Genomic DNA, 12,023 nt, shown 5'->3' with positions numbered 1-12,023 from the left:
CTGAGCTAGCTCACTGGCATGGCATATTTTCACAGCATCCTCCAATGTTAGTTCGGTTTCTCTCAACAGACGTTCCCTGACATAAATAAATAGACGTTTTTATCATGAACAGCTAGCTTGTGCTAGTCATTTATTCAGCCATGTGGACTTGTATACAGTATCCATCTTGACTAGTGCCTCGTGGGTAGCCCGCTACTAAACATACAGCTCCACCTAGTGTACCATTCTAGAATGACATGTTACTGATCATTACAAGGTTAGATGAGGTGATCATGTAATGAAACAATTAACCTTGAACCTGGACCACAGGCCAGACAACTGGATCTTGACCACACTGCCAGGGAACTCCATCCTAGAACATGAGGTCAGGGAACTTGTATCTGGATCATGGGGCAGAAGATGTAAGGCAGATCATAACACCAAGAATGTCTCGGTTGTTAAGAACCTCCCTCAACTAATCGATGGTGGAAAAAATAGAGATAACATATCTGAAAATAATAGGTTGAATGCCTTGCTTTATATAGTGTGTGTTGAGGAACAGACCAAACTGGTTTTTTTTAAAAGCTCTAAAAAAGATGAAATCATTATTGATATTTTTACAAAGCTTTATATACCATCTCACTCTCTAAGCCCTAGCCTCAATCTCGCCATACTTTTTAGAACAGCATCCAAGACTACTAAATTGAATCAAGTTGCATGCCATACTCAGTCTGTGACTACAAATGTGCCAGTAAGACATACTTAACATTTGAGCAGCCAAGCTATGAGGTCAAGGAACTCTCACTGACAGCAATAAATTAAATCTTTGGCCTAAACTTAAAATTTCAGGATCTGCAATCAATTCCACTTCTGGAGGGAGGGATTTAAACTTTAAAGGGATTTGCAACTGCCCTTAGAAACATACTTGCATCCAGTACAAAAGCAAAATACTGTGGATGCTGGAAATCTGAAATAAAAACAGAAAATGCTGGAAATACTCAGCAGGTCAGGCATCTGTGGGGAGAGAAACTAAAGGTCATCGACCTGAAACGTTAACTCAGTTTCTCGCTCCACAGATGCTGCCTGACCTGCTGAGTATTTCCAGCATTTTCTGTTTTTACTTGTATCCAGTTGCCTTGGCAGTAATGTGTGACATATGATATCACTCCTCTATTATGGATACTAATATTGAATAGGCATATTGAACGTTCGCTATGACTTCTGACAGAAAGTCCCAGAAATGCCGATGTAAATTGTGTGCTAGGAGTCAGTGGAACTGCTCCTCCTTGGTCGATTTTCCACTCTGCCACTAAACTGATAGAGGTTTGGGGCTATTGAAGTGTGGGGGGGGGCGGTGATCAGATAGGGCACCTGACCACAAGACAGGTAATATGCATCACTGATAATAAAGCACATTGTGTACTAATGCTTTTCATCTCAAACTCCTCTCTCTGGCTTGTATATGCTGTACCTTGTCATGCATACACCTGAATATACTTCCCTCGATCCCACACAGCAAAATGAAGATTGTTGGTTGGAGCCGTACCAATATCTATTGCTTTTCGTGGTATTAGCCGTCTCTGAAGCAGAAGCATCTTTCTGGCATCCAGTCGAATTTCAAATAGATTATTCACGAGCGCCAGTAGTGGAGCCAGTGGGAAGGCTGCAACGAATATTGTGGTGAAACTGTACTGAATTGCTGAAAAGAAAAAGATACTGATAACATAGCCATGACAACTACTCAAATAAATGCCTGCACTGAATGAAGGAATATTGAGCCTGGTGGCTTGGACTTTCAGTTGATATTTTATATTGCAGTTTTAATCCTGTGTTTCCACATATTCAGATCTGACCTCCATTCCTATAACTATCTCCCCAGAACATTGCTGCAGTACAGTTCCATGGGCACTAGAAACCCTTCAATACCTCACTCAAGGATCCATTCTCCATACATCAACTCAAACATTGAGCATTAATAGGCTATTCTACAACAAGGGCATCACAGTCAAGCTTAATCCTGGCATTACTCAACATCCTCTTTCTAGCAGCGATCATTAGATAGTGATTGGAAGCTCTGGCTGTTTCATTTTTCCTTCACTAGCCCTAAACCCATATCTCTGCTATATCAGGAATTGATTCAATCCCCTCTTGAATCCTTCAACAGTCTAGTGCACCAGGCGTCAGTCTGCTTTTCAGTATGCTGAGTTTAGCTTGTGGCCTTTCCAATTCAGAATCGTGACCTCTGATTCTTCTTTTCTGGCTTTGCACAAAATAATGCCACATCCACAATATCAGTTTTTTGTTTCTTTAAAAACTTGAATCATGCCTTTACTATCTTTTCTTGAATGAGAATAGATTCAGATTCCTCCACTTCCATTCAAAGCTCAATAATCTAAAACCTGGAATTTTCCTTGTTGGCTTCTCTCAATCCTTTCCACTGCTTCTGCATCTTTTGTTAAGTATATGGTGGCCACCGCTGCACACAGTGCTCCACATGTGTGCTCTCTAATGTTCTATAGAGCGTCAGCGTCACTCCCTTCAACTTTATTTTGTGGATCTCCTTGTACACCCCAACATTTGTTTTTGCCTTTTTCACTGCTGCCTTTACATGGCCACTTGGAAGAGATACCAAAGGGCTGCCAATTCCTGTGGAACTATACTCAGCAAAAGCCAGTCTTTTCAGGATCTAATCCAAAACCTATTCTCATTTATAACTTGCTCTGTTCCTTCCTCTCCATAACAGCTGCTATTTAAGTAAATCTATATCCTTATGTTCTACATGCGCAAACACATTTTACCGTTCCTGTTTTTTTCTGTATGTACACAATTTTCACACCCATGTTTCTTGTGAATATTGGTAAAACCAATTCATACAATCATATTAACATTTATTATTTTTAAAAATAGTAGCATAGTATCAAGAAATATGTAAAATTAAAATCTATTTTGGGCATTTAGGGTAATACGCTGAGTGAGTGAATGACTTGAGTTCCAGATTACAGTTTGGGGAGAGAACTCATTAAAGTACATGGGGTGAATGGGAGGTTATCGTGAACAAGGGAATGTGTTTATGTATAACAAGAGACATACCCATTTCTAAAAACTCATTGAATAAACTAAAGGAGTCAACACTGTTCAGGTTGTAGTTTTTGATCCAATTATTTATTGTCACATCATCCTTCGGGAACTTTTTGCGATATTCTTTCCATTGATGTTTCAGGGATCTGTAAAGCATTAATAATTAAAATTAAATAGGAAAATGACGTCAGTCACATTTAATATCAAGGTGTGATTTCTGAGCAAGTGCAATTGGTATTTCTGACACAATCCTATGGGTCCTATGTGAAATGAGTCCGTGTCGGAATCTACTTAATTCTTAGTGGAGATGGGTCCAGAGCAAAAAAACTGCCCATGATTCAAAACAAAGTCAATGAATTGACAATCTCACTCGGAGACCATAAATGGCAGGTGTGATGGTTAGTGTTTAGGTACATGGATAGGAAGTCTAGAGGGAACTTTACTCTGCATCTAACCCCTGTTGTACTGACCTGGGAGTGCTTAACCTTGACACTCAGTGTCCAAAATGGGAAAGTCTTCATTCTCCCATAGTCTTCGCCTTGATGAGCATAAAATTTATCACAATATTGGAAATTTTAAGGAGGATTGACATTTGCTGCCCACTGATTTTTGGATGTGATGGATTTTGTACAAAGTCATTCAAATCTAATACCAAATAAAGAAAAGTTAAAGCCACCATTATTCCACATTCAAACATTATTCTCATTGCTTTCATGCAGGAATAATAGCAAAGTTAAAAATTTCTTCTGGTAGCATGACGTATCAAAAGTCCACAGTCCTTTCGATTATTTACAACTTCAATCCATAATTTTCTCATTTTCATCCAAGAGCAGTCAACCTGTCTGGTGTCAGGCTTTCGCTAACAAAAATGTATAATTGGCTGCTGTTAGTTGTATGAGAGTTGTGTGGATGGGAGGACACGTTAACCTTTTCATCACTTCTGCAAACAGCGTGAATGGAAATCAGCCTCGATGTGTGGGAAATTGGAGGAAGGGGGCAAATTTTTGTACAGCTAAGCCACCAATGGCACAGATTGTCAGAAGATAACCAAGTCTCAATGGAACCCAATGGAACCTATTATACTACTAAACGATCAAAGGCACATGGTGTCAGAATATAAGCTTTGTGCCGACATAATGCTGCACTTAAAAATAACTAACTTTCTGAAGCAACATGATAAGGTACTATATAAATGCAAGTATTGTTACATAACTGGCACCCAATGATGTAGGATGTCACGATATAATGGCCCAGAAATTCGGGTCTCCACGGGTGAGTACGCATGGGGTACTCACGCGTGGGCCCGATGGAAGTGCCGGTTTCTTGCATGCACTGCGCATGCGTGGGAAACCGGCACTTCTGTTCCTCTGAACGAAGGGGTTCAGAGGTCAAACGCGTGCGCGGGGAAGTCTGCGTGTGCGCTTTGAACTTATGTTTTTTTTACAGGTTTTTCCGTGAGTGGGTAAGTCTTTAGATTTTAGAAATGTAAAAACCAGGCATAAGGCCTGCATTTTAAAAGGTAAGTGGTCAATTAATTAAAATTAAAATATTTTTCCCACAGGTTTATTATTTTTAAATACTTTAAAGCAAGGTAAGTTTATTTTTAGCCCCGTTAGAATATAAAATTATTTTTTTCAAAAATTTCAATTATTGTTTAAAATAGTTATTTAATGTCATTTATAGTTTATTTAAAAAGTGTGATGATTTTTAAAAATTTATTTGAAGGTTTACTACTATTTTGGGGCCGTAGTATTTATAAGTTTTGACAGGTCTTCCTGTCACTACTTATGAATGGGCTTTTCCCTGTGCCGATTGGCTGCCCATGACCCACGTGATCCCAGGGGACGCATTGCACTAACTACGCCCCTGGGACACGCAAGCACAGCGCGCCGGCAGCTGGGCCAGGCCCCGGAGCAGAATTCCACGGGGCCCTACAGCTCAACTGCCGGCACGCAAGGTAAGTGCAGATCGGGGGCTTGCGGGAAGCCCCCGACCCTAATTTCTGGGCCAATATACTGTAGGGCTAGATGCCCAATGGCACAGAATTTCAGGACACTGTACAATTGGGTGCAATTGCTATCCTGTATATAACATATACTGTGGTCCGTACGTTACAAATAGATTTACTTCTGGTGAAAGCTAACTTACGGGACAGCATACTGCACACAACTGCTCAGCATTTGTTTCAGTATCATAACAACGGTCATTTGGATGAAGAGGTCTGTCATGCAGCCACTTGGATGGCACTAGAAAGGAAAAGAACACAGACATCAGCTATCTCTCCATTCATGGGGTTGTGTGCAAAGGCAATGAGGGACTATTATTGTAATATATGTGGGTAGAACAAATGAAGGACAGAGACACGATGATTTGCTAGTCCATGTGCTTGCTTTACTAGGCCAGAGCGAACTGAGCATGCTCATACTAAACCACGTGACAAACCATGTGATAATACATTACACTGCTTTCCCCCTTAAAAAAAAATATGCATTCCCCTCTCAAATACAACCAAACTATGGTCCCACCTTTCCCAGCATTACATGCATCACGTAACAAAAACTGCTGGCATTTTTTTTCTTTGAAGTGAACTACAAATCCTACAAATGAACTACAAATCTAGTTGAATCACAGGTTTGCGGCACCTTCCTGATCTCCTGACAGACGGTTTTGGTGTTGAACCAATTTTCGGGCTGTTTTGTTTTGGTTCCGAACTCAAAAGATAATCCTGTTTCTATCTCAGACTTTTTTTGAACCTGGTACTTCAGTTTCTGAAGTCTGAACTGAGTCCTTTTGAGTCTCATCTGCAATCTCAGTTGTATTCACGGGAAAGTCTTTGTCAACTGCACCTAACATGAAAATCTCACCGTCACTCCCAATACATGAGTCTTCATGTGGCATCCTGAACAAGGCATCTGTGATTGCGTTTTGCTTTGAAGTGCGATATTCAATCGTGTAGTCATATTGTGACAATAACACTGCCCAACGTTGCATTCTTCATGCAGCCATTGCAGGGATGGCAGATTTGGGCCCCAATATTGCTAGGAGCAGTTTGTAATTGGTTATTGTTAGATCCGTGGTTCAGTGGATAAATAATTACACGGATGCTGTACATAAACAAATAACAGGTCTTTACTGGAAGAGGGTCATCTCTAGACTGGGGTACAGCGGCATGCGCACAGCTTATATACCGGTCACTGCCGGTACTACAGTATACAGGAGCTGTAAAAAGTAGTTCTGACTTAAAGCACATACACTACAATTCCTCCCTTTTTAGATTAATAATACCCCCTTAATATTCAAATAGCAATTACATTTTTACATGTACATTCAATAACAAAAGTCCATTTATAGATTCAGTCTTTGGGGCGGCTTCCTGACCCTTTCGGGATAGCGCCTTTCTGGAGGTTCTTGTTCTTGGTGCAGAGGCGATTCTGACCCCTTTTCATCGGGTAGTTCATCGGGTTCCACTGCTATTGGGTCTGAAGTAGATGCTACCGGTATGTCGGGTTCATCCCCAGGTACTCGAGACATGGGGTTGACGCCTTCCTGTGACGCTAAGATCTGATCGACGTGGCGTCTCACAATGTTCTCCCCGACATCCACTGTGTACATTAATGGCCCCTGCCTTGTACATATCGTTCCGGGTTGCCATTTCTCTGTTCGATAGTCACGGGCCAAGACTGGTTGCCCTACATTGAAGCTCCTTGTCGGCTTCTCGTTGATGTGCTGGAATTGTTTGTCCTCAACATTTCTTCGCACATTTGGTCTGAGTAAGTCCAGACGAGATCTCAACCTTCGGTTAAAGAACATCATGGCCGGGGTCTGGTTGGTAACTGCATGTGTCGCGTTTCGGTAGGCTAATAGGAAATTGTCCATCTTATGCTGTAGTGGAATTTCCTCGTCGCACATGGCCTTTATCGCCGTCTTAAAGGTTTGTACGAACCTCTCAGCCAATCCATTGGTGGCTGGATGATTCGGGGCGGATATGTAATGCCTTACCCCATTCCTTTTCATGAATTTTTGGAACTCGTCGGACACAAACTGTGGTCCATTATCACAGCAGATCTGCTCTGGCAAACCGTTTCTGGCAAATATGGTCCGTAGGATTGCAATCGTTTTCTCTGTAGTGGTTGAAGACATCTTTATCACCTCAGGCCACTTTGAATGAGCATCCACTGCTATTAACATTGAGTCAATGAATGGACCAGCGAAATCAATGTGCACCCGTTGCCATGGAGAGGAGGGCCACTCCCATGGGTGTAGAGGGGCATGTGGTGGTGCATTTTGGACCTTCTGGCATCCTAAGCAGCTCTTAGTTAGGTCTTCGATTTGTTGATCGATTCCCGGCCACCACACATAAGCCCTAGCAAGGCTTTTCATTTTCACTCCCCCCCCCCGATGACCTTCATGTAGCTCCTTTAGCACTCTCTCCCTTAACTTGGGTGGAATCACCACTCTGGATCCACACATCACTGTTCCCTGGCATACTGACAGCTGTTCTCTTCTGGATGAGAATGCTGGCAACAGTGAGTCGCCATGTGTTGGCCATCCCCTCACCGTCAATTCATATACCCGTGACAGCGTCGGATCATTGCGGGTCTCCTCTATATCCGCGTTTGTTACTGGCAACCGTTCAATTATCGACGAATAAAATATCTCGATAGGGTCCACTGCTGGTGCTTCCTCCACCGTAGGCAGTGGCAGGCGCGATAGCCCATCAGCGTTTCCATGCTGTTTCATGCCTTTATATTCTATTTCATATTGATTCGCCCCTAGAAACAGGGACCATCTTTGTAACCGCTGTGCAATCATTACTGGCACGCCCTTCTTAGGATTAAAGATGGAGACAAGTGGTTGGTGGTCAGTCAGCAAGGTGAACTTCTGCCCATGCAGATAATGGTTGAATTTTTTTACTCCCCACACTAGGCTGAGGGCCTCCCTGTCAATCTGGGCGTAGTTGTACTCGGCTGAGGTTAGTGACCGAGACGCAAAGGCTACTGGCCTCTCCAACCCGTCTGGGAATTTGTGTGACAGCACCGCTCCAATGCCGTAGGGTGATGCATCACATGCCAAAGGAATTGGTAGTGCTGGGTTGAAATGGGCCAACACCTCTTTTGATGTGATCAATTCTTTACACTTCTGGAAAGCTCGTCTACATTCGTCATCCCACTTCCATGGTACCACTGTTTGCGGTAGGGTGTTCAGCGGGTGTAATACCGTAGACAAATTTGGTAAGAACTTGTGGTAATAGTTTACCAGCCCGAGGAACGACCTCAGTTGTGACACATTTTCCGGTGCTGGAGCCTTGACTACTGCCTCAATCTTGTCAGGGGACTTGTGTAACCCCTCTTCATCGATGACGTGGCCGTAATACGAGATCTGTTTCTGGAAAAACTCGCACTTGTGGCGATTAGCTCGTAGCCCATATTCCTTTAATCTGGCGAGCACCTTCTCCAAGTTAGCGAGGTGATCACCGTCATTTTCGCCCGTGACCAAGATGTCGTCCAAATAACACTGGGTCCCTGGATTCCCTTGCATGACCTGATCCATCGCCCTTTGCCAGATAGCCGGAGCCGAGGCTACTCCAAACACCAGCCGGTTGTATTGATAGAGACCTTTATGGGTGTTGATCGTAAGGTAATGTTTCGAAGCTTCTTCTACCTCCATTTGCAAGTACGCCTGGGCTAGATCAATTTTGGTGAAGCGTTTACCACCAGATAGCGAGGCGAAAATATCCTCAATTCGTGGACGCGGATATTGCACCGTGTGAAGGACTGGGTTCACTGTCACCTTAAAATCCCCACAGATGCGGACCTTCTTTGGTTCCCCAGGCGTATTACTCAACGACCTCTTCATTACAGGAACGATGGGTGTAGCCCACTCGCTCCAGTCCACTTTGGACAGTACTCCTGAACGGTCCAACCCTTCCAGCTCTGCTTCAACCGCTGGTCTGATCGCATAAGGCACTGGTCTGGCCTTCAGAAACTTTGGGCTTGCATTATCCTCTATTTTAATTGTTGCTGTTATTCCTTTTAGTGTTCCTAGTCCCTCCTGGAACACTTCTTTTGCGTCAGTTAGCATTTTTGACAGTCGTCCAGGTGTGACGTCGTCATCCTTTTTGGCCTCCACCTTCAGTGCCTGTATGGAATGCCAATCTAAATGTATCTTCCGGATCCATTCACGTCCTAGCAGTGGTGGTCCTCCATTTGGCAATACATATATATCCATTTTAGGTATTTCCTGACCTTTATATGTCACTTTCACCCTTATTTTTCCTTTGGGGTAGACTTTTTGCCCCATATACGTCTTCAAGACAATCTCTGTAGCTTTCAAGGGTATGTGTGAAAATAGCCGCTTGTAGTCTCTTTGATTTATGACTGTTAGAGCTGACCCTGTGTCCAATTCCATTTCCACTTGGACTCCGTCTATCTTGAGTGTAACCCAGATAGTCTGGTGATCCTCCATTTCGGTTACATTATGTAGTTTCAGACAACCCAGCTCCTTGCTTCCGGAGTCTGTGTCACTTTTCTGTTCGTCTGAACCACTGTCCATCACCTGGTGTACCTTTTTGTACTTCTGTGGAGATTTCTTACTGTTGGTTTTCTTCCCAGACCTGCAGACTCTTGCTATGTGTCCTGCTTTCCCACACTGTCTGCACACTTGGTCCTTGAACCAACAATCTTTCTGGTCATGTGTTGCTCTGCCGCAGCGATAGCACTTCCCTGTTCCATAGGTCATTTCGTTGGTGCCATATTCTTGCGGTCTCCGTTGTATCTCTGCAGCGCCCCTTGCGGCTGCTTCGTGTGATACTGCCATATTGAAAACTTTGTCCAACGTAAGGTCCTTTTCTGATAGAAGCTGTTTCTGGGTTCCTTCACTTTGTAGCCCACACACAAACTTGTCCCTTAACGTGTCTGCTAGTCCCGCTCCAAACTGGCAGTATTTCGATAGCTTGCGCAGTTCCGTTAGGTATTCAGCATTGCTTTCGTCTTTGTGTTGGTTCCTTTTATGGAACTTAAATCGTTCTGCTATCAGCAGCGGTGTGGGGTTTAAGTGGTCCTGTAGGATTTCTACTATGCTTTCAAAATTCTTGTTTACTGGCTTCTCTGGGGTTATTAGATTTCGCAGTAACCCATAAGTTTTTGCACCCATGGAATTTAACAGAACCAGTGCTTTATTAGCATCTGGCACTTTATTCGCCCTGCAGTACACCTCAATACGTTCCACATATGTCGCCCAATCTTCGACTTCATTGTCGAATGTAGAGATACTGCCACTCTCGGCATCCTTGGTTGTGCGTTAACTATCCCCAATGGCACCTCCCGCGCTTCCCCTGCTTCTCCGCTGGCACAAAATGGCGTCTCCCGTGCTTTCCTTCCTTCCCGCGCTCGCCCGTCTTCTCCGCTGCGGCTTCGCAAAATGGCATCTCCCGCGCTCTTCCTTCTCCGCGGCTCAATGGCGCCTCCCGCGCTCTCCCTGCTTCTCCGCGGCTCAATGGCGCCTCCCGCGCTCTCCCTGCTTCTCCGTGGCTCAGTGGCATCTCCCCTTGCTTCGCCCCGCGGACCCTGATCAGCCCGTGATCCCTGGCTGTGCTCTGTGCGTTCTTCCCTTGATATTTGTCGACGCCGCTCAGTCTAGAACCTGGCTGCTTCTTACCCTCTCTCTCTCCGGTTTGCAGTATTTGTCCTCGACGCCGCTCGGTGATCAACCCCCGGCTGCGCCCTGCTCTCTTCACCCTCTTTCTTACCCCGTCGACGCTGCCCGGCTCTCTCTGCCGTCGGTCGGCTCCAGCCGCCGCTGCTCGGGAAGGGTCTGCTCTGGACCTGTTGTCGGTCTCTTACTGCTCGTTGTGGCTGGTGAACCAAGCCCGGCTCTTCACAGCCTCCCCAGCGAAGTTGGATCTCTGCCTGACTGCTGGGCAGTTGCTCGCGGTCGACGCCCGCATTCCTGGACTTTACTTTTTTTTTATGTTGCAGGTAGATTCGCATCAACACTCGTCGCCACTGTTAGATCCGTGGTTCAGTGGATAAATAATTACACGGATGCTGTACATAAACAAATAACAGGTCTTTACTGGAGGAGGGTCATCTCTAGACTGGGGTACAGCGGCATGCGCACAGCTTATATACCGGTGTGGTCACTGCCGGTACTACAGTATACAGGAGCTGTAAAAAGTAGTTCTGACTTAAAGCACATACACTACAGTTATCAGGGTAAATTTTCTGCCGATCAGGAACTGTTGGAATTTCTTGATTCCAAACACTATGGCGAGTGCTTCCTTTTCAACTTGCGTGAGGTTTCTTTCGCTCTCTGTGAAGGTTCGCAATGCGAATGCAATTGGTTTCTCTTGGCCGTCATCCATTACGTGGCTTATGAGAGCTCCCACACCGTAACTGGAAGCATCACACGCTAACTTGTGCACTACGACACAGACCGTGAGCTTAAGTTCTATGTTTCTAGAAACATCTTCTATGTTTCTAAGTACAGCATCGCTAGAGAGACCTCTTACAAGTGTCGTAAGTTTCCTGTTGCGCTTTTGTCCACTTAACATAGAAACATAGAAGATAGGAGCAGGAGTAGGCCATTCGGCCCCTCGAGCCTGCTCCGCCATTCAATGAGATCATGGCTGATCATCCAAACTCAGTACCCTGTCCCTGCCTTCTCCCCATATCCCTTGATCCCTTTAGCCTTAAGAAATATATCTAACTCCTCCTTGAATATATTTAATGAATTGGCCTCAACTGCCTTCTGTGGAGAGAATTCCACAGGTTCACCACTCTCTGGGTGAAGAAATTCCTCCTTATCTCTGTCCTAAATGGCTTACCCCTTATCTTTAGACTGTGACCCCTGGTTCTGGACTCCCCCGCCATCGGGAACATCCTTCCTGCATCTAGTCTGTCTAGTCCTGTTAGAATTTTATAAGTTTCAATGAGATCCCCTCTCATTCTTCTAAACTCCAGCGAGTA

General features: G+C 44.5%; 1 protein-coding gene across 1 annotated transcript in view; it reads right to left on the bottom strand.

Annotated features, from left to right (window-relative positions):
* ano9b (anoctamin 9b) overlaps positions 1–12,023 on the bottom strand; it is a 175,497-nt gene that overhangs the window by 20,650 nt on the left and 142,824 nt on the right. The window contains exons 17-19 of the mRNA XM_086008500.1: positions 5,206–5,303; positions 3,070–3,203; positions 1,526–1,678 (exon numbers count right to left, since the gene is read on the bottom strand). Of these exons, the coding sequence (XP_085864626.1) occupies positions 1,526–1,678; positions 3,070–3,203; positions 5,206–5,303 (385 nt within the window). The remainder of the gene's footprint in view (positions 1–1,525; positions 1,679–3,069; positions 3,204–5,205; positions 5,304–12,023) is intronic.

The sequence above is a fragment of the Somniosus microcephalus genome, chromosome 15 (assembly GCF_052327205.1).
Source record: "Somniosus microcephalus isolate GS21.2 chromosome 15, FLI_Smic_1.0, whole genome shotgun sequence".
NCBI lineage: Eukaryota > Metazoa > Chordata > Chondrichthyes > Squaliformes > Somniosidae > Somniosus > Somniosus microcephalus.
Note: the sequence above shows the minus strand (reverse complement) of the source record. Positions and strands in the feature narration are given on the sequence as shown.